Source organism: Fusarium poae, chromosome 1, assembly GCF_019609905.1.
Source record: "Fusarium poae strain DAOMC 252244 chromosome 1, whole genome shotgun sequence".
NCBI classification, from domain to species: domain Eukaryota; kingdom Fungi; phylum Ascomycota; class Sordariomycetes; order Hypocreales; family Nectriaceae; genus Fusarium; species Fusarium poae.
Genome location: NC_058399.1, coordinates 3,021,099 through 3,043,029, shown reverse-complemented (window position 1 = coordinate 3,043,029; position 21,931 = coordinate 3,021,099). Strand labels below are relative to the sequence as shown.

At 48.5% G+C, this 21,931-nt stretch overlaps 6 protein-coding genes across 6 annotated transcripts; 1 reads left to right on the top strand and 5 right to left on the bottom strand.

The window, feature by feature from the left end:
* Positions 1-81: 81 nt before the first annotated feature.
* Positions 82-1,566, bottom strand: FPOAC1_000995 (uncharacterized protein; the record flags this gene model as incomplete). The annotated part of the gene is made up of 1 exon (XM_044845603.1): positions 82-1,566. One exon carries the CDS (start codon positions 1,564-1,566, stop codon positions 82-84), a length of 1,485 nt encoding a protein of 494 aa, XP_044711519.1.
* Positions 1,567-4,149: 2,583 nt separating this feature from the next.
* FPOAC1_000994 (uncharacterized protein) lies at positions 4,150-5,867 on the bottom strand (the record flags this gene model as incomplete). Its single annotated transcript, XM_044845602.1, has 2 exons — positions 4,150-5,732; positions 5,795-5,867. 2 exons carry the CDS (start codon positions 5,865-5,867, stop codon positions 4,150-4,152), a joined length of 1,656 nt encoding a protein of 551 aa, XP_044711518.1.
* An 815-nt stretch (positions 5,868-6,682) lies between these two features.
* Positions 6,683-9,558, bottom strand: FPOAC1_000993 (uncharacterized protein; the record flags this gene model as incomplete). The annotated part of the gene is made up of 3 exons (XM_044845601.1): positions 6,683-7,066; positions 7,124-8,473; positions 8,524-9,558. 3 exons carry the CDS (start codon positions 9,556-9,558, stop codon positions 6,683-6,685), a joined length of 2,769 nt encoding a protein of 922 aa, XP_044711517.1.
* Positions 9,559-11,562: 2,004 nt separating this feature from the next.
* FPOAC1_000992 (uncharacterized protein) lies at positions 11,563-13,135 on the bottom strand (the record flags this gene model as incomplete). Its single annotated transcript, XM_044845600.1, has 2 exons — positions 11,563-13,033; positions 13,089-13,135. The coding sequence occupies 2 exons, from the start codon at positions 13,133-13,135 to the stop codon at positions 11,563-11,565; spliced, it is 1,518 nt and encodes a 505-aa protein (XP_044711516.1).
* Positions 13,136-14,834: 1,699 nt separating this feature from the next.
* Positions 14,835-15,658, bottom strand: SSU72 (RNA polymerase II subunit A C-terminal domain phosphatase; the record flags this gene model as incomplete). Its single annotated transcript, XM_044845599.1, has 2 exons — positions 14,835-15,492; positions 15,549-15,658. 2 exons carry the CDS (start codon positions 15,656-15,658, stop codon positions 14,835-14,837), a joined length of 768 nt encoding a protein of 255 aa, XP_044711515.1.
* A 4,083-nt stretch (positions 15,659-19,741) lies between these two features.
* Positions 19,742-21,028, top strand: FPOAC1_000990 (uncharacterized protein; the record flags this gene model as incomplete). Its single annotated transcript, XM_044845598.1, has 1 exon — positions 19,742-21,028. One exon carries the CDS (start codon positions 19,742-19,744, stop codon positions 21,026-21,028), a length of 1,287 nt encoding a protein of 428 aa, XP_044711514.1.
* Between the last annotated feature and the right edge of the window lie 903 nt (positions 21,029-21,931).

Below are 21,931 nucleotides of genomic sequence, written 5' to 3'. Positions count from 1 at the left end.
GCCCCCCCCCCCCCCCCCAAAAAAAAAAAAAAGCAGTACCAACTCCCTGTAGGTATGTGATGAGAAGACCAAATCCTTCTTCTACGCCTTGATCCGCTTAGTACTATCGGCTTTCTGCCCTTCGTCATCGAGACGTCGTTTCATATTCGCAGATGGCGGTGTCGTTGGTGGCGTGGCTGGTGGTGTGTCTTTCGACAGCAATTCGAACCCCGAACAAAGGTCAAGCTGGGCCTCTCCATCCTTCAAGGGCCGCATTAAATCCGCAGGAATCATTGTGGCAAGCTTACACTTGACTTCGCATTCCTGGTATGTTTCGGTAGTCCAACCATCATCCGCATAGTTCTTGGCCTCGGCAATGCTGTATCCTGTGCTAAATCCTTCATGGTATGCGTCCGGCAGAATCACTATGGTCTCGCCAGGGCGTTGGTCGATGATGCGGAAGGGTATGCCCAACTTTTCAAGCTTTTGAGGGAAGAAGAACTCGGCTCGATGTCGCATGAACTGGGAGCATTTGCCCTTTCGACCAAGAGCTTCTTCAGCAACGTCGACAGCTGTAGAAGGGACCACAATCCAGATCTTTCGGCCTTTGTACAGGTGGTTGAGTGAGACGAGTCTGAAGTCCTCGGCGTGTATCTGAAAGCTTGCACCGAAATGAGGCCCTGATTCGTATACATAAGGTGTGTGGATTCCTGGAATTATGGCCTTGGTCTTGTCGAGCTTGTCGCCTTTCAGAGGATATATTGGGCTCTGTTCAGGAACACCGGCTTCACGTCGCTGTTCGGGGGTCCATGCAGGGACATCCGCGCGATAGCGTACATTGCGGATTTGTTTGCGATCATTCTTCCGGTACAACTTTCTCAGCTGGTCGATGGCCTGAATGGCAGAAACCTTGGATTGCGGACCAGTGACTGATGAGCTAAAGCTGCCCACAGAAGAGACAGTCTCAACTCGCCAGAAGCTGTTCTTCTTGATTTGGGTGGGTCGGTATGCGTTTGCGGGAACCTTTTGGGAGTCCTTTTCTGGCAGATCCTCCACAAGTTCTTCCGGAAGGACGATTTTGAAGCAGCCATGGTTTTCGGCCTGGAGACTCCGGGCAAAAGCAAGATTAGCTGAAAAATCGCTCCACTGTTGGACAGTTGGTTTAAGTCGCAAAACTTCATGGCCTTCGGGGCCGTCCCAGTCAAAATCGATTGGGCCAAGTTCAGTTGGAAGTTCAGCAGGAAGTTCGCAAAGCTCCGATGGCAGGTCGCTTAGAATTGAACTGGCATCATCTTGGTCACGTTCGGGAGGGGGCGAAGGCTCATTTGCTGGGGCTAGAGATGGTTGAATCCTATTGAAGTCTGGCAGTGAAGAAGGTTGTTCAGTGGTTGGTAGCTGCTGAGGACATGGCGCTGGTTCCATGACGTTTGAGGAGCTGGCGGGGATTGGACCCTGCTCGTAGGCAATCTGAGGAGCGGAAATAGGCGCAGGCGCAGGCGCAGGCGTAGATGGTTGACGGTGGGAAGAAGAGTGTTGAAATTGAAGATGAGGAGTCGCAAACTCATGCGACGGATGTTGAATCTCCATTGAAGCGAGGGGAGAGCCCGTCTCGCGATTGCGACAGACAGAAGAACGGTTGATGTGGTTGATAGTGGAGAGTGAGGGTGAGAGCAAAAGTTGGCGACGAGTGAGAGGTGAGCGTAATCGCCACCCTGGTCGGTACCTGATTCACAATCTAGGTAATGAGTAAAAGGCCAGAATTTGTGTAGTGAGTGCGCCTCGATTGTAGACTAAAATATTCGGATAATCCTAGAAGAGGGAGAGACAAGTTCCAAATATTGAGCGTCTTTCAATAGAGACTGCGATAGCTGTATTGTCTCTGCGAGATGAGATTTGAGGTAGGAGAGTAAGTGAAGAGAGAATCCAAAAGAACTGGTTTGGTGCTGTTGAAAAGGTCCTGAGAAGCGGAAAGACAAGAGTTTAAAAAGTGCTAGTCTAAACCTGCAGTAGTAAGGGAAGAGGAAGCGATGGTCACTGAAGCTTTGTGAAGGGCACTCTAACAAAGCCACTGCACACCACCAAAAAGTGTGTTTCTTACCCTTTGTCTTTCAAGTTTTTGCTGAAAGAAAACGAGCCGTAACGGGAGAGCACCTACCTGCCCGCACTGCACTGCACTGCACTGCACTCTATTGTGGGATACAGAAAAAAAGACAGAAGGGATGGAAACCAACTCCACCTAAAAGACTAAGTGTGGACCCAGCGGGGAGTTCAGCGATTGGTTCAAAAAAAGAAACTAAGCCTGGATTCTAGCGGCAAACCACCTGCAAGGTCCTTGATTAGCGCGGGGGAAACCGAGTTTCAGGGACAAGAAGAAGAGGAAGAAGAAGAAGAAGACATACAATGGAAATGGTTACCTGCGTCATGGTTTCCGAGAGAACAAAGACGAGAGTATAAAAAAGATTGAGATTTGTCATTTAATAAGATAAGCGAGAGATAAAAACAATCATGCAGTGAAATTCATAAAACATCTCCCAAGTAAATATGCAGTGAGTGATAACGAAAAGAAGGTTTACGTGGGAGACCAGAATGACCAAAACAGCCACTTCGTCTCTATAAACAAGGAAGTGATTCTTTTGTTAATTACCTAGACTACTAACTTGAGTACCTGCATCTAAATCAGTCTGTACATTGGATAATCATTCTTTGTAACCTATTTTAGGACAAGGAAGTGGTACACTGATGCCATTAAAGGATAAGCGCATGATCGACACGCTAAGACCCCGTCCATCTCTTCTTCACTTGCGCTTGCAACGTTGAAGGACAAAGGCGACAGGGATCTTTATCAATCAGTTCCATGTGCTTGGTTCAAATGTATATTAAGTACAAGAGTTTGGGGAAACCTCGGGCCCACGCCTCAATGGAGGTTGATGGCATTGTTGGAGTTCTTTTAACTTGGCCAGGCAATTTATAGTACATGAACAAAGAGAGTTTTACTTTGTCACTGTCATTACCCGTCTTGATACACAGACTGTCGTCTTTGATAGGAGTGATTTCTTCGAGCATCTATTCAGAATAATGTCTTTGCTCGTGAGTTGTCAAGTGATGATTGGGAATTGTCTGCTCTAAACATTGCACCCTCCCCGCCCACTTCCAGTCTTCCATCGGTCCTGTTGATTGTTGACAATGAATCATTCATTGCCTGCTAAACAGAATAGACAAAGTCCAGTGGGTAGCAGAAAAAAACAACCTCCTCAGTCTTGGGTTACAAAAATAAATAGTCTAAGAGCTATAGTCTAAGGAACATAAAGTGGCCTACTAATTTCGTCTCTTATGCTTCCAGCAGCCAATTTTTCTAATACCCTGAGGGAAGTGCAATCAACATATGTAGGTAATCTTGAAGAGATTTTAGGCCACTGTTTATGTCGTACGTCATAAATTCTAAGATTGGCGTTTTTGATGTGCCTGTTCCTTTCTTTCCTTCTGCCATATTCTCCCTAAAGATTTGGCAGTCGATCCAGGAAGCTAACAAGCAAAATATTATATTAATGAATATTTCATTTTCCGCATCTTTACACAACTAATATAATCCAGCAAAAAAGAGATATCCTCTTCCAGAAACAGGTACATAGCTCTTCACATAGTAATTACTCGGCGATAGCGTCGGGTCGTATCAGGGTCACCACAGAGCTTTCGAATCCAGTTGATCAGTCGTTCATCTGTTTATTCGTAGAAGCGAGCCATATAGAAAGTAAGTTGAGGTTTTTGAACTTGAGGAACTGCGTGTGATAGTAGACAGCATTGTATACTTCTTGTTCCTTAATTCGTCATGGAAGCTGGCCAGCTGTACAGCCCCATTCAACCGTCCGGCCTAAGACGTCTTGTTAATGCAGGGGGAGCCTCTGTAACGATAGCAGAACCATCTTGTTATTTTATGGTGATATTCAGGATAGAGTTCTAGGATATGTCTAAGGATATTCGTTAGAGTGGCTATCAGGATGCGATATAGGACAGATCATGAGTTTTATATATTTTACTATAGGTCCTTTTGTCTATTGTCTACTAAATGGAGAAGAGAAGCGCCTGCTTTTACAATGCCGGCCACAAGACCTGACATCTTACAATACATCCCAGCATACTCAGTCGTATCTGAGACTGGGCTGGGCTGGGCTATCACGATCGGCTGTCGAAGATTTCTCTCGCAAACACCCTACCAAACCTCACCGACTTTGCCAGGATAAGAGGTATCTTCCTCCAGCCATCTCTAACAAACCACCAGCTAACTACACCACCAGTTGCCAGCCCCGTCAGGCTGATGAACAACATATCCCAGTTCCTGGCCTTCCATATTGGTATGCGCATATCAGCCGTCTGTAAATGCATAGGGCGTAGTTCAACGCCATTGCGGAACCGGAGTTCTTGGTCTATCATGACTTCCTCTATAAGATCAGCTGCAAGATGTTTCCGCTTGGAATTGAGGGTTGCTATGCGTTGCATGCGACGGGCGTTGGTGGTAAACGACCCATCCTTGTCAGACGCAATGTTTTCTATGGCTGATGCAATGGAGTTTGGTGTTAGATAGGATTTGTCAAGAGACGTGCCGACGCCCGACGATGCGAGGCGAGCGCTGTTGCAGAGCTGATCGAAGAAGTATCCCACTGCAAGGACTGGTGTCCCGTGGAAGAGAGTCTCGTTGGCACTTGAACCGCCACCGTGAGTGAGAAATAAGACAGTGTTGGGATGTGCCAAGACGGCTCTTTGGGGTGCAAACACCGGTAGACGGAAATGTGGGTGGGCATCATTGAGAAGACTTTCGACGCTAATGGTTGAACCATCGGCTAAAGGATAGGTATTTGAAGTGTCAAAGTTGGCACGCGGTTTCTGGGGAATAGCCCATATGACACCGTTGATAGACCCAGCGTCTAGGGCCTGGATGAATCCGAGAAGATACTTTGTTAACTCTTCTCCTGGGAGGTTGACGTGAGTTCCCAAGCACACATATATCGTCTTGTCATGGCTATCGAGGAACTGGGCTAGGTCTTCGTCCAGGGGAGGATACTCGTCGCTCAGGATAGGACCAACGGGTGTCATAAGAGGCGGCAGTTCTTTAGGCGCTTCCAGTCCCCAGAAAGAATTGACCAGAACAAGGTAATCAGGCTTGGGGAGAAGAGAATGGCTGTAGTTGACGCCTGCATCAACACGCATACGCTTTGTCCAGATCAGCCAAGGAATGACCGTCGGTAGCGCTGCCAACACCACAAACTCGTTCCAGAACCGCGAGGTCAAAGATGCATGCTCAGAGGTCAACGCCCCGTCGGCCTGGAACCCAGGCTGACCTGGGTGATAGCTCACAGGCGCCATAGCATATGGCATCTGGGGCCAGACGCTTGCTAGCTGGATGTTGAACTGCCTGAGCATATCCCTCGCCGCACTATCAGCAAAGAAATCCGCGACGATAAAGTCGGGCTTCGTAGAAGGATTCTGACACAGACCGCGCAGGTTCTTGTAAGTCTCTGTCCAGAAATTATCAAAGAAGTACTTTGACTTCATCATAGGAGCAAAGCCGTGCTCGTGGCGCCATAGACGCAGCCTCTCATAGTGAAGATCCAGGTCATCTGGCGTAGCCGCCGGACCGACGATATAAGTAGTTTTTATAAAGGGGTAGCCAAAAGTCCATTCCTCCTGGCCAGCACATGTAGCAAATTGGATCTCATGGCCACGAGAAGCAAGAACAGCGCCTATTTCAAGGACTGGGGCTGGATGTTGTTGTTAGTTCTGATGACGATGGCCTTCAATTGTGTGGGGGGATTTACAGTACCTGCATGAGTGAAACCTCCCGTTGTGACGAGCAGGAGGATCCTCCTCCGAAACTCATGGGGGTTGTCAGCCATTGTTTTAGGTATCACTTAGGCGGCTGGATAGAGTAGTTTAAATTGGAATGTGTGTGTTTGGGATTGTGATGGGTGGTCCTGTATTGATTGGCACATGTATGACGCCTACTGCAAAAGTCCCGTTGCATTGGGAATACCAGTGGAGTCAAGCTTAGTTCCGATGCAGCGGGACGAGGTAACTAAATCTTAGACAAGGTGGAATATTTTAGACAGTATATAACGTTACATATCATATCTAGTTAAGTCTTTAGGATGGCCCTAATCTTGGACTACATATCAAATGAAACATTGGAACCTTTGCCTTTTGTCACACAACTGTACTCACGACCAGCATCTATAAAGAAACCATTATAATAAGCATAGACAATTGATAACATTCCATTTCTCGTCTATCTCTATTATCATTGTCCATCGTGTAGTGTAGTCTTGTCAGAACTGAACCATGTCCCCTCCTCTAGCTTGCTTTAGTCGATGCCAAAGCCCTATTGAATCCTTCCTTGATGTCCGGCGCACTTATATACTGAATTTCAGAATCGTGTCTGCCTCCATCATGCGTTTGCGTTATCAATAATATTCCGAACGCCATTCCTATGCATTCCCACGTGCAACATTACCCAACTGTAAGTTCCTTTCTTCTCTTCAACCCGCTTAATCGTCGAGATACGTTCAACGCAATCCCGGTATTATTGACCAATCCAAGACAAAACATTAGGACAGCAAAGAGCTCATCCAGTGTCAAAACTGGCATTCAGGGGTATAAAGCGCATTCCGGGTGGTAAAGTTTGTAAAAGTCCGGAGTCTCAGAAATGAAGTGATTACGAAAAGTCATCAGGTCGTCCGGGTCTAGCCATGTCATCTGCTTGTTGGATAAGATCCTTGATCTCGCGTGCCAAACCGAATGCAATGGGTGGTAATGTCTGCACCCACATACGCCACTCGTGTGCGTTGGTCGCCACGCCCATGTTGGACATGTCTTGACCCTTATCAGCAGATTCTAGTAGGTGAGCTCGACATTGAGCCAACTGGGCTGCCGACTCCCCAAGGCCGCATGCTTGCGACTCCGCAATAATATCGCTGACAATACCGTTAATGGAACCAATGTCTTCGGAAATTTGGCGCATGTCGGCATCTCCGCGGACAGTGTTTACAAGTCTCTGGATTTCGGCTGATAGGATGGAATTCTGTTCCTCGAGAAAGAGCTGGTGAAATTGTCAGTGTTGCTGTTACTGACGCCGTCATGTGTAAAGATCACTGACCTTGAGATCTTCGGCGGCTCGGGGATCCAGCTGCGGCGCAACCCGTCCGTTGGATTGGTTGTTCGCAGTAGGTTGCCCGAGGCCGATTGGTACCGCACTGGCCTTGGACATGGATCTTTGGTGAGAGTATGGCTCAGCGGACTGGCGAGGCGAGCCGAGAGGGCTATATGCCGATGAGTCAATGCTGGTTCGCATACCACTCAGGCCTTGAAAAGGAGCAGGAGGCGGCAGTCTGTCCTGGATACTGACAGGATGCTCAGTAGCAACCGGTGAGAAGAGAGCGCTGGAATCCGCAGGCGTCACGGTTCCGTCGTCATCATCCAGCTCCTCAGCAGGGGTCGTTCGAATCTTGACCAGACGGAGCAGATCAACAATGGCAGCGGCCAAGTGCGATGCTGCGGTATCGAGCAGGGAAACAGGAGACATCCCAGCGCTGGACGCAAAGTTCTTGGAGGCCGTGATAAAGTTGTTTGCGGTCAATGACACCTTGGACCTCAACTTGGTCTGCTGTTGGAGAAACTCTTCATCATCAGTCTGGGGCACCTGAATATCCTTGGTAATGCGGCGCACGCTGACGACGACGAGTTTCATAGCGTCAACCACCTTTTCTGGATCCTCAGTTCGAGCCTTTTGCAGAAGCTCATCAATCGCGATTTGGAATTTGGTGACATGAACGTCTTTGACCATGCCACGCTCGTCCACGAAACCCTGCTCGCGAACGTGCTTGGCCGCGTCGTGTTCAATACCAGGACCAGCAGAGGTTGCCCGCATGTGTCGTAGCTGAGTCTTGACTCCAGCGTAACGGTTCTTCCATTCGTGAACCTCGCGCTCAAGCCTCTCAATCTTCTTCTCAAGCTCTGCATGTCGCTCGTGTGTCGTGCCACTTTGCTGGGAAAGCTCACGCATCTCGAGTAAGAACTCTTGTGCCTCTTTTCTAACCTCGTCCGTGACCTGCTGTTGTTCCCGGAGTTCCTGTCGAAGCTCATCATTTTCCCGTTGAAGTTCCGAGTCTGATGTTCCATGCCCAACACTTCGTTCTGTTTGATGTGCTGCATCCATATCGTCTCTGAGTCTCTGAACCTCTGTTTCATGATCATCTCGTACGCGCTGCAATTCTTGCTTCATCGAGTCGTTTAGGTTCTGCGCCTCGGCTAGTTTGTTCTCAAGGTTGAGTCGTAAATCGCTCCACTCTTGCTTCTCGAGGTTGATAGCAGCAGCTCGTGAACGTTCCTGGTCCAAAGCGCCGTTCATCTCATCCTTCTCCTTCTTCCAAGCATCTTCCATACTCTCGAGTTTCTCTTGTAGTTCTCGTACCTGGTTCTGGGAATCCTCCAAGGCTTTTCTATCGGCCTATATTGTGTTAGTATCTGTCTGTGCGCAAAACCCGAGAAATTCTTTACCTCTGACATTACACCGCTGCCGGCACTCCTCTTGCTCTCGCGATTGGGGTCCTGGTCTGCGTATCCTTCACCTTCGTCATCTTCCTCGAGCATAATGCTTTTGTTGGGAACGATTGTATTATTCTGGTTGAGTTGTTTCGGCGTAGGACGTCCGTAGTCGCCATTCTGGCCACCTGGAGAGGCTGGCATTCCGTAGCCATCTCCAGGTCCTCTCATAGACGGGGCATCAGAAGGTCTCCTCATGCGGCTCTGAGCTCTTGGGGGGAAGTTGCCATTGATCGGGGTGCCTGGTCCTCTCATGGACATGGGGCTTCCTGTGCGAGCAAGGTCGGCTCCCACGAAGCGAGGGAATCTACGTTCAAGTTCGTGATATACATCGGCAGCCAGGTCTCGGAATCGTGGAGGGCCAAGGGAAGACAGTCTTTGACGAGCCTGGTTTCGCTTGGGGTGGAAGTTATTCTCGGGCATCAGGAACGAAGGAGGTGCATTTGGCGCATTCGGAGGCGCCCTAGCGGCGGCCTGTCGTCTTATCAATTCGTCAAAAACATCGGTACTGAGCTCATAAAATTGAACTGAGGAAAGGCGCAGAAGCTTGTCGCGAGCTTTGTTCGGTTGTTGTTTGTGATTGGGGTCGCGGGTGTTGAGAAAGGTGCGCAGAGCGACGTAGTGCTCACTGAGAACAGCCTCGTCGAGGTCGCCGCGAACACTGTTACGGCCTTCACTGCGAGCATAAAGCTGAGTACCGTTACTTGAGCGCGCAATTGAAGCAGGCGGCGATGGTCCTCCAGTGCTTCTAGGACCGGGACCGGGGCCTTGGCCTGGACCTGGGCCCGGGCCGCCCATGGGAGGGTTGGGAAAACCGTTCATGCTCATGGCGCCGTTGGAGCCGCCCGAATTCGGGGGCGATGCAAGATTGGAGCGACCGTTGGGATTGGGAAAAGGGCCGTCGTCAGGTTGGTACTTGGAAACAGAATAGTCGCTACCGCCTATAGAGATTGGGGACAACGGCGCATTGCGTCCCAAACTGATGCTCATGATCGAGAAGAAGAAAAAACAAAAAAATGCGAAACCGAGATGATGTTGGAGGGAGATGGAACTGGAACAGCGCCAGCCGTCTGTCTCATATGGGCGCCACACGGAGACGGGGTTGAGAAATGAAAGCAGCAAGCCCGGGTAGGTAGGTACAGCACAGTAGGCTCGGAGTTGACAATCAATCAAGTCCAACAGGAACAGGCCCCTAGGATCCCTTCCCCCACAGGATTAGGATTGGCGTCTTTCAGGGGCGGTGGAAGCGCCAAGCTCCAGCGTGTGGCCGAAAACGACAAGAGCGGATGATTTGGGTGTGGCTCAATGGCTGAAAGGAATGTTGATGATGAATGATAATGGGTGGTGGTGATTGAGAAAGAAAAAGTATCAATTTGAGTAATGTAAGAAGATACGGTGAGGTTTAAAAGAATTGTCCAGTAATAACGGGCAGTTACAGGGAAAAGACGTTGCGGGTCAGCCTCAGCTTGTGTTGTTCCTTCTTCCTGGTCGGTGACTTGCAAGGTGAAGGAAAGTAAACAAGGGAGAGGGAAAGAAGGGAAGAAAGTCAGAAGTAATTGGATTGGACTATCAAACCCAGATCAACTGAATCGCATTTCAAAGTAACATCAATTCTAGTGATCCAAAAGGGGGTTCAAGTTGGATTTAGACTGAATCGGGGTGTAATGCAGTACACATCCCCTGAACTGAAGTTAACTTAGTAAACTCCACTGACACCATCGCAACCTACGCAACGGAACTTGACTGCTTCCAGAAAATAGCGTGCGTACTGTGCAGATTGCCCCAAGGCGAACCAAGTGGGTTGCTCTGGGCAGATGCAGCACGAGCACCGAGATCTCCATTGATGGACGGGAAATGAGCCCTTGTCCAGGTCATTGTCTTCTGGGGTGAGAGTCCAGAATGTCTCGGTATGGAGATGGGCCACGTCTCCCCCCCTGGTCTTGCAATTTATTATTATCGTTGATGAAGGAGTTTTTAATTTCTCGAGTCCACCGAGATCGAACAAGCCTGCAAGGTACAGACGGAGTAACGTTATCTCGTCAGGACGGCTTTATCGTCCATGGATGTATGTAGGTTAGTTAGTACCTAGTTACCTCCATCAATCCATCACCGAGTTCATGTATCGAATTAGCTTCTTGCATCTACCGCGCACCAGAACTTGAAAGATCAAATGACATGATCCATGCAAGGGGAACGGGAAATAAGCACTTCTATTCAACCAATCTCGATGCAATTCGGGGCCTAGGCTTGAACACCTTATTCAAGCCTCCTCTCCACTGATTGCACTGTGCCTGTGCTTAGAACCTCCTAGTCCCAGGGCTGTCGCCTACAGTACCCCTGAAAACCAGTGAAGCACCGCTTACTCCTCGGCTCTAATTCGTCTGATGATCCCCGTCAAGCGTTCGAAGCTTAGCGGGTTGCCGAGCGAGGCGCTGGGGGATACGCGGGTCTTAAAGCTAGGCCGGCACGTGCTTTGATACCACAGCCACCCGGGTCTTGTAACCCGGAATGACACTAATTAAGATGATATGAATTATAGAGTACGGATGAAGAATTTATTACGGAGTATCCGTATGCTATAGTTTATTATAAGAGGCCTCAATTGTTAATTAATTAATGGTATCGTGGGGTAGGGAGTACCTTGGTAAAAATAAAAAAAAACCACAGTATACCTGGCTATCGACATTAAAGGACCCTCGCTTATATGACCGAGAATTCATTCACCTGGACCCTGGAAAAGATGGTCTCAAGATTATCGGTAGAAGCTTACAGAGTACACTTACTTACATATCTCTGTATCCTCCATCTTTACCTAAGCTTTAGGCCATGAGTACTAAGTCACTTATGGTTTGGTCTAAACATCATAAGCCAACTTTCCAATTTCGTCTCTTACCTATGTTCAAGCAGTCCAATGGCCCGAGACTGGTCTTAATGACAGCCTCAAACATTCCAAACTGATATTCCTCGTATTTTCCCCGTCCTCATTCCTATCCACTAGACGCCAAGAAACCTTAACCAGGCCTCCATGTCAGAAGCAAGCTTGTTTCCAATTTCAGCATCAATGACACCTTCCTGCCAACTGATATCAACACAAAGCTCTTTCCCTTTCACACTCATGGAGCTGATATGAAAGACCGGAGAAGTCATCTCGCAGCTAAGCTGAAACACTGCTCTTTCGATCTTCCAGCCTGACTCTGACCCTGATCCTTCAACTTCTCCATTCATGGTGCCCAGGTTGGACACGCCCCAAGCACCGACTCGTGGCTTCTTGAGTTGCTGTTTCTTCTGTATGCGCCAGTCTTTCACAAGGCCCATCAAGCCTAGAGGATCGTTGTTCATGCCCTGGTCCAGTTTGTGCTGGATATCCTTTCGAGCTTGAACCGCGGCGGACCAGACGATATCCTCAAGCTTCGTCATGGCTTCTTTATCTGAAGATACGCCTTGAGCCTTGGTGCGAAGCTCTAATACTATATCCTCGCCAAACATGTGATCGCAAAGCGCCATCTGATTATCCATAGTTGTGCTAGGAACATGCCAAGGATATGCGTCAGACTCGGCGGGAATGAAACGACGAACATCCAACGCAGTGATGGCATACATTGAATTCGCCTCTTTCTTGTGATGCTTCTGGCCTTCAGCCAGTTGTAGCGAGAGAGAGGCCAGGGGAAGAGCGTGAAGAAGACCTGCGATAGTTGTCTTGTGCGCTCGGCACTTCTCAACAACTTTCTTCAATGTTGCGTCGTCGATTGATATAGTCTTGAACACCGTTCGATAAGGCTCCTCGTGGATAGGAGCCCAATTGGCCTGTGTAGGGTCGCTTGACACAAGAAACGGGGGTCTCAGCTCTTTCCAAACCGTAGACAGAGCAAATCCCCAGGAGATAGGAATCTTGATAAGCTTCTCTGGAGGCGGTGGGAATATGTCCGCAACACTTTCCAGGGTCAATACATTGTCCTTGAGGGAGTCCAATTCTTTGTTGACTTTGGGATCGTTGAGGTTACGCAGGAGGCTCTGGTGGAAGATCTTGCCTGCTACGCCATCAAAATTGGTGTGATTCCAGCAAAAGATGACATCCAGTGACGCCAAAGGCCCTTCTGGATATAAGACAGACATTCTCCACCCCGGTTTAGACTCAACATCGGTAAACCAAGTGTCGAGTTGACTGCCGATAGCTTCCTTCAAGGAAACATGATAGTCTTTAGACTGTTGGATCTTTTCCCAAGTCAGATGTGTACTGAGATCGATTCTTTCGAGCTCAATCCATGATGGCATAGCTGAGTCTTCATTCAAGATTCCCACTTGTAGCATCGGATGTTCGATTACTGTAAGTGCCACAGCCCTGTGGAAGGTGTCTTGTGCATTCTCAAGTATACCTCCTTTGAGGTGCTCTGGGAGAGCATAACGGCAGGTCACAGCAGTCCCACAGCTATGTCGCAAAGTGTGTAGGGCTGAGTGATACAGTTCTCTATTATAGTCAGTACGTTGATACAATTGGAGGTTGAAATTGAGAGAGGTCATACAGATTGCTCATTGGTCGGATGACCTTGGGCTTTCCTTGTGGTGCCATTCGCCGTTTGAGTAAATAAATAGCTTCAGAGTCAAATATGATTTTTTCTAGTGTTGTATCGATATAGACATTATTAAACTAGCTATTCTCTCTGTATTTATCTGATATTTTGCGAATGCGGTCTCCGCGGGATACCGTTTCACCCTGCCGCGGATGGGCGAGTAGGATGCGAATGCATCTTTTCTTGGAACGAGATAACTGAGAAGATAACGCCTGGACAACTGTCCTATAAGATTGATTCTACCCCGTAAGGGCAACAGACAAGTACCCTTGATGAATTTGTTTACTTTTGGACCACGTAGTCAGTTGCGGTTACTTGTTCTATACTTGAAGTTTAGGGTAGTCTTTACCACATGGATGATCAATTGACCTTCATGCTTGACTATTTACATAGATCCACCCTCCAATCTGTGGCGTCATGCTAACTAGGATCCTTCTTTGTTTGTTTGTGAGGCGGCATTGAACGCGTACAATATCGTTCAATCGGCTGCCTCTCAATACCCCTGAACGACTGGCGATCATAGGCGTATCCTGGAACTAAGGCATTCGATGTCATCCGGATCTTCAAATCTGAGTTTCACCTCTTTTCTAGTTGACAAATCATAAACAAAAACTAGACTAGAAGACTTAGCTGTAGACGGATCAGGTACAAGCGCCGTTCTCTATAAACGGTTCTTAGACATGAATCGTTTATCTCAACTTAGAGCGATCGCCATCACCTTGTGAAATGCTAGGAGGAACGAGCATAGATTCAACGAAGCCAGTGGCTAGCAGAAAAGGATAACTTCTGAGTGTTAAGGTATGGGAACCAATAACCTTGAAGCGTAGTCCAAACACCATAAACCAACTTGTTCATTTTGTCTCTTATACCACACAGGCCAAGAGCAAACCTTTGCCAGTCCGGGGGACAGGTAATTAGGAGAAATACACAACCAATGCTTATAACGCAGAAAATAAATAGCCTAAGAGTGGGTTCAAGATCATAAAGTGACTAAATCGTTTTGTTTCTTAGGCAGGGTGTTTTCTGTAACATCACAGGCCAGCTCTTTTTTTCAACACTCACTATGGATGCAGTTTGGACAATCTTCATTATAACTGAGAAGCCGGTCAAAGATCGACATTATTCATCTACCTATGATAGAGTTGCGTCTAATACACTGTGAGGGGCCTAAAGAATCGTCCACCATGATCTGCTTGATCTCGAAACCATAATAGGGATAGCAGCGGATGAACCGGTGGAATAAGGGTTTTGTGGGTTTGTTGGGTCGCAAGGATGACATATCAGTCGCCCACAAGTCCAGCTGTACATGACCACAGCACATAATAAAGGCCTATCGTAGGTCGCTTGCCGGTGATGACGGGCGTACACCGTTGGAGTAACATGTTGGTTGCGTGCCTCAGTGCCTGGCCTGTAGGCTCGGGGTATATGTCGCGTTGGGGTCGTCACGATATGATCTGAGTCGATTTGACCAGGTTCGGGTATCTACGATTGGGAGCCAGAAGGCCGTACCCTCCTCATCTAAGTCCTCTGAAGGTCCGTTCTACTGATCTTTCTACCAGGAACATTTGAGCCTCCAGATAATCTGAAAATTAAGTATCAAGCCGTTTGGGATGCGGCGACATACCCGAGCTTCATGTCTTTATCGTATGGTGTTCAGTCACCTCACCAAGGCATGTAAAAAGCGAGTTCTTACGATGATCAGAACCAGGCAACAGTCCAGGTTGCTGGCAGGTTGGGCCATCTTTCCTGCCACGAAGCGAGAATATCAGGTACTCGCTCATCAAACGTAGCTCTGCTCGACGCAGAACCGTTATCGAAAGCAGAGGCGCCAATGGCCTCACGCTCTTCCCGAGCTGCTGCATTGAGAGAATTGGCAAGGTCCAGGATACCTTGACCACCAACAGCAGCTTCTTCGTGGTTATCCTTGATTTCAACATTGATGACATGGACAGGTCGGTTAAGGGGAGAGCCTCTGTTCATGAGGTCATCCACAACGGCGTCCCAACATCGTTCTTCGCAGGTAATGACAATGTCGACCAGACCGCCCTCAGTACCCTCGCTGCCACGGTCCTTGGCGTGCTGCAGGCGAGGTACACCGACCTGCCAATCTTGCCAACGCTCTGGACCCCATTTGACCCCGCGATTACGATTCAACATGTTCAGGATACCATTATTTTTATACAGTCGAGCGTCCTTAGACTCAAGCTCTTTGAACATGCTGTCATATGAAGTTTTGTTAAAGTGGTATACGTTAGGTTGGGTGATGGTAGGTCCAGGCAAGCGGACGAGGGAACCTGTACCGAAGGAGATGACAGGATAGTCAGCCTGCGAAAGCCGGAGATGGGCCTCCATAGATCTTTTGACAGACATATTAACAAAACGTTGTTGATTGTAGGACAAGTATGCACGAACCGGTTGTTGTTACTGGCACAGACAGTGCAGAATTTTAGTTTGTATCCGTTGTTGCCTTCAGATGAGCCATTTTGGCCTTGGGCCGCAGAGCCACCATTAGCAACCTCCATCTCTTCAAGGTTCTAGCCGGGCGAGAAAACAAGATTGTTGGTGGGCGCAAAAGCGCGTGGCATGCTCGAGTAGCAGGACGCGCAATAAACTACGAGGCAACGGTGTCAGCACGTTGTCTCCAGGTAGAAGAAATTCATGAACAAATAATGGTTTTTTTTTATCAATCTTCAGATAAAAAAGCGTATAAAGTGTCTTTTCAGCAAAGGAAATTCAGACAGCTCCAATATGTTAAACTCATCATAGAAAGGTTGTTGGTGTATCAATCAATCATGCGGTCACTTACCAGTTGTGTTTATCAGGTTGGTACAACCACTATCATCTCATCGTCGTCTTTCTACTTTGGTTGTGTGCGACGCGTGAAGAAAGTTCTTTGCGGGAAGAAAGAGGTTGGAGAATTGTGGTGAACCTGTTAAAAAGCTGGGAGCTAGGGCGAGGTGACGCTAGTTTCCACAATTGTCGGCTAAAGTGCGGTGCGATGGGCGATGAGTCAGCATCCTCTATAGGTAGTGTTGAGACATCAATGGAAGGTCCATGGAAGACAGAAGCACTTGCTTGATGTGGGAAGGACAACAAGAGTGTCGTTGCTTCCGAAGAGAAAATGCTGCTCTAAGAGCCCGGAGATTATTCGGTAAACATTTGCGTGAAATTACGAGATGTATCGATAGATAGTAGGTTAGTAGTTTTTGTTTTCTTCAGTAAAACACGGGATGAGCAGCACCGTATTGAGCGGCATCAGACGCTAGGAGTGGAATGTGGTTTTTTGAGACGGAATTCGCATCCAACACCACTTATGTACAGAATCTAATAGAATCTGTAATATCGTTAAGGAAGCTGACATTAGTATCCTTGGAACAGCAAGAATACCTGCCCGTTGAAGATATGTAAGACAGAATAAAGCAGTCAGTTCACTAGCAACATGAGCAAGGGGCTACAGATATTCTTTTAGTATCCAGGGCTCGGGTATCTAGTTTTCTGTTCCCTCTATTCCATTGGGTGGTCAGACGGCTGAGATTCCTTGTTGCTGAGGATCGACCCAGCGGGATGATCTCCACCCGAGGTTCACCGAGAGATGCTATTGGCTTTTAAACGCCTGCATTACCTGAAACAAACGACGCTTTGACGTTAGCCAATCATGGTAGAGACCAACTTACTACCTAGGAATAGGAACCTCCAAGATTCAAAAGACACTGAAGACTCGGATTGACTTGGTTCAGGGCAACAAAAGCAAGCCTGGTTGATGACTGGTTGTAAAATAATAAAACAATTTATTTATTTACGTATGTTATGGAGCTGAGTTTAGCCTATTCTCTTTCTGTACCCTAAACTTAGGCCAAATGCATCTCCTGGGTTCTCATCGCGTCACAGCGCGTTGCAGTGCACCATGAAGTTACAATGGTTGTAATATTGCAGATCACCGTCACCTGTGCTAGCCCTGCATGTCCAATTACGCTACACCACCTTTCAATGAACCATAGAAATTATCTCGTGTTAATTAGTTGTCGATGTATCCGCAATCTGCAGTCATTAAAGCCTCGGCCGTTGACAAGATCGTGGGCCCCCGGACTGAAGCTGGGATCAAGATCCCAAAAGCCCGATAAAGACTCAAAAACAACAACAACAGGTGCTAAGGGATGATCCATGCCATCGATTCCCCTGTTCGTCTCGCTTTGCCTCGCCTTGCTTCCAGCTTCCTACGTAGCCGACCTCAATCTAGATGCCCCTGTCATACACCTTTCGGGGTCTAGTTTCATCATCCTGCGCGCCATAATCATAGCAATTTCCAGAGAAGCCAGCAAATGTTGAAGGGATGATCCCATTACGACAGCAACGATGCAATGTGCGGAAATTGCTTTCTATGGTGACCCAGTTGAACTCTCCTGGTTACCTTGATTCAGCTAGATCTATCTATCCGCAAATAGATGAACCAAGTTCTAACGGCCCGGGTGGGCATCCAGCGAGACTCCCGTTGGGAGTCGTCGTACGTCTTGTGGATTATGTATGTGACTACGTAGGCGCATGCGCATGCAAGACGACAAGCAAGATGCCAGTTCCGGGAGGAACACGAGGGACACTGAGCACGGGCTTGAGAGTGGGAGAAGAAGTGCAGAGAACATCGTGGCGTCCTTGGCTTTGTTTGTTGATCGAATATGTATACGTACAGTTTTTAATTAGTTACATGGTTAAGAACTTACTTAGGATGAGTGCGGCTCCTCCAGACCGGGTAGGGGTTGCATGGTAGCATTTCACATCCTTGGGTCACTACCAAACCACACGAGTTACTGGGTAGTCTAGTCTAGTAATCAGCTCGCTAGTTAAATGATGTCAAAAGGCGTTCAGATCTGGGACAGAAACACTCGGAGATTTGTTGTATTGAGTACCTAAATTTGACCATGATTTATTTGCACGACAGAACCCAACGTACATAGTAGAGACATCACGTCAAGACATTTGACACATTTTCCTAAATTTAGTAGGCCCAAGCTACACAAAATTTAGTCAATTTACCCCTCATCTGGTAACTGTCCGCGACTAACAACCTGGGCAAGTAAGTTATTAACATGCATGTCACCCATATTAACTTGATGAAACCGGGTAGTCCCATTGTTTGATTGCTTGCGTATCGTTTCCAACTTTTTAGTCGACGTTCATCTCTTCTGCCTGCACATCATCAGCTCCGACTACTAAGTCAAGTCTCTAGAACAGTTTAATTCACTTCTTCCTAGCGCTTAGGAACCTAAGAAGCAGGCCACAGAAAAAGGGTTTCATTGGGTCCTTGTCTCTGACTTACAGGCGCTGGCTCGCTGCTTGACCAGTCAGATTGGTGCACAAGGCGCTTGCTTCAGTGGTGTGGTGCACTATCGCGACCAATTCTGCTCCACCACAACGCCTTCAACAGTCCAACTCCAGGTCTTGGGCCCGAAAGTAGTAGGTACGTGCCAACGGGCGACCTTACCAGGTACGGTCCATCTCCCCCAGGTCCTAACGTTAGGCTCGGGCTCTCATCAATCCTCGGGCACCCGCTCGCTGGCAGGCAAAGACGTGCTCATGCTGTGAGGTTGGGTGGGCAATCGCTTCTTTCATTCTGACCTAACCTAACCTTAGTAACCCAACTCTGCCTTGCATTCTCCTCCATCAGCAACCCTCGGGATCCTATCCTAACTCAGCCCAGGGCCTGGAAGCGCAAGCGCAGGCAGGCATAGGTAGACATTGGACGGCCATTTGCGGTTACTGTACAGTGCTGAGCAGTGCTGAGCCCTTGTTCATTCCGAGCACCAGGAGCAGGGCATTGTTTTCTCTTCTGTTTCTATTTCGGTTGCTACTGTAACTATTGTTGCTCTGTTTCTTTTACACTCCTTCGCTTCTCACTCTCTCCACACTTGCAACCAAATCCATCCTGTGCTTTTGTCGCCTGACGACGGGTCGTCTCGCATCATTTGCATTAGGGCTACGTTGACCATCAACTTGGAACTCGACTGGAGCCTTTTGATCGACCGCCAACCTACGGTACTCAACGTCTTAGCGTTACGGCTGACTTGACGTCCGCCGCCTCGACCACCTCTGTTTGGACAAGAAAGACCCTACCTCGAGTGTTCAACATTGCACACTGCGAATCGAGTATCGCATTGATTTCTTTGGCGCAGATCGTCTTTGTCTAACGCAACGTTTTCCATCACTTCGAACCCCACGATATCGACCTTTCCGTGGGTCCTCTGTTCTGCGACCGCACTGATTTATCCGTCAGTCTTACTGAAGCCCCGCGAGACCTTTGCTGCACGCCCATCCTCCGGCGGTTGCGCGGCCGTGTGCGCCAGATCGCACGACTGTCGCTTGACTCTGTCTTGAAAGGCATGTCGGCGACGGCAGTTATGTCGACGACCTCTTCTCCAGTGACCTCTCCTTCAGCAGCCGCAGTCTCTTCGCCGAACCCTAATCACCCCGCGCTGCCACCTTTAATCACATCTCCGTCATCGCGCCGAAGCGTTCAGTCCCGACCAATGTCGCACGTTTCCAAGAGCCGACTTTCCCAATACTCGACAGGCTCTTTGCCTACGAGATCCCGTCCGAACTCTCACATATTTCCAATGTTCCCCTCGACTCTTTCGTATACTCAAGTGCGGGACTTTGCCTACCCTGTCACTCACCCTCTACATTATGGCCCGCCGCCTGAACCTTCGGGTCCGCCATCGGGCATGACAACGCCCGCAAGTGAGCACCGACGATTATCAGACCCTCCGGGCTCGTTGGATGCACGTATGCCTTGGGAGTCGTGGGGCACTGAAGGATTCAACCGTGCTCATGACCTTGCTCCCATCCAGTTTGACGGTGGTCCTCCATATAGCGAAGACGAGGATTTGCAAAGCCCCGTCGTGGCCACACGCCACCGCAAGCACAAATCGACTTCGGCAGCCACAGGCATGAGGGGGAGGACAGGTCGTGATGATGTGCGTTCGGCCAACTACGACCGTGAGCGGGGTTATTACATGGGAACTAGTGGAGACGGCAGCGAAACTTACTATGTGAATAATGGCAACGAGGCCAACGGTCCTGGCGGAGACTTTGTCACATATCCGCCAGACCAGGCAAGACACAGCCGGGCATATCACATTGCCCAACAACCCAGGGCTGCCGAGGGCGGTGAGTACTATCAGCCCGAGTCTGACAGCTCCCCATCGTCCCCAGGCTTCAATGACGAGTCTCGCTATTCACGAGATTATCAGTTTACTATTACGTCGCCGGACGAAGAGTTTCATGGCAAGGCCGTTGCCTTGTTCGATTTCGAGCGAGAGAACGAAAACGAATTGCCTCTGGTTGAGGGCCAGATCATCTGGGTTTCGTATCGACACGGACAAGGCTGGCTGGTTGCCGAAGACCCCAAGACGCAAGAGAGCGGCCTGGTGCCCGAGGAATATGTCCGGCTACTCCGCGATATCGAAGGAGGAATGAACAGCCTGACTGGCCATCTTGTGGAGGGATCTGGCTCTCCTGACGTGGGCACACCTACCCAAGCGGAGCATAGCGGTCAATATGGCCACACTCCATCTTCCAGCAATGCGACTAACGGGTATCATCAGCCAATCGTGTCGATGTTCTCGACGTCGAGCAAAGACCTTGACCCGTATCCCACCGAACAACTGGGACTTCAATCCGGACAAGCGCCCCCGCAGGTCGTCCACTATCATGGGCAACGCGGGGGAAGTCAAGCAAACACGCCGACAATCGCGCAGTCTCAAGATACTGGTATTCTGAGGAGGGAGAGCCACGATGCTGGAACGAAAAGGGACTCGAACGTCACACCGGTGCAGGAGAAACCGCCGATGGAGTTGGGAGAGCCGGTCGTCGGCGAAGAAGCGAAAGAAGCCGAGAGGTGATACCGAGGGTTGAATAATAACGAATTGCATGCCATGCTTGAAGAGACGCTCACGATTCGATGTATTCCGACGGAGCGGGCACATATACCAATAATACCACAGCGAACTTTAAGATGGATGTATAGCAGGTGATTCTGAAACCATGCATCCCATACATTACCGGATATTGACACCTCAGTTTTTTGACAGCGATTGGCGAGAAAAGATCTTGGAAGATCGTGATACTCATAACGGAGGAGAGATGTTAAATGTACAAGTTAAGTTTGTTGAGGTAACAGGCTGGGGTTGTTCAGTGGATAGAGGCTAGTGCCATGTTGAAGAGATGTATACCATTGAGATCGAATACTGTACCACTAAAACTGTCGAAGGCAAACAACACATTATGAATCATACCGGGTCACTCCAAGCTATTGCTTGTACTTCTATCATACCACAAGTGCGTAGTAGACATACGCGTTCCAAGCTCTCGAAGTAGTAGCCTTGGCTGGTGATATCATAATAGATGAATCCTTAGTTTATATACCATATTTAGGACAAGCTTAGGCCTAAGTTTACTACGTCTTGGCGAGCTTCAAGTTGATATACAAGACATATTTAATAACAGATCTGGTCATGACAAAGCGAACTAGAAGCTTTTGGCATGACAAACTTAATCGCCTAGATCGTCTCCATCCCTAATAATTCTTCGCTAAAGACATACAGGAAGACTGGCTGCTTTGTACCTTCCCGCTTCAATTACGTGCTCGGGATATCACGTGACTCATAACGTCATCTTCAAACGTCGCGATTTCGGAACTAAGGTACCCTTGATACACCCACTTCTCTAACTTTGAGTAACGTCAACAACTCTTTTTGCTCTTTTATTTCTAGTCAATTGACTTCCCAATTGACCTTTAAAGAGTA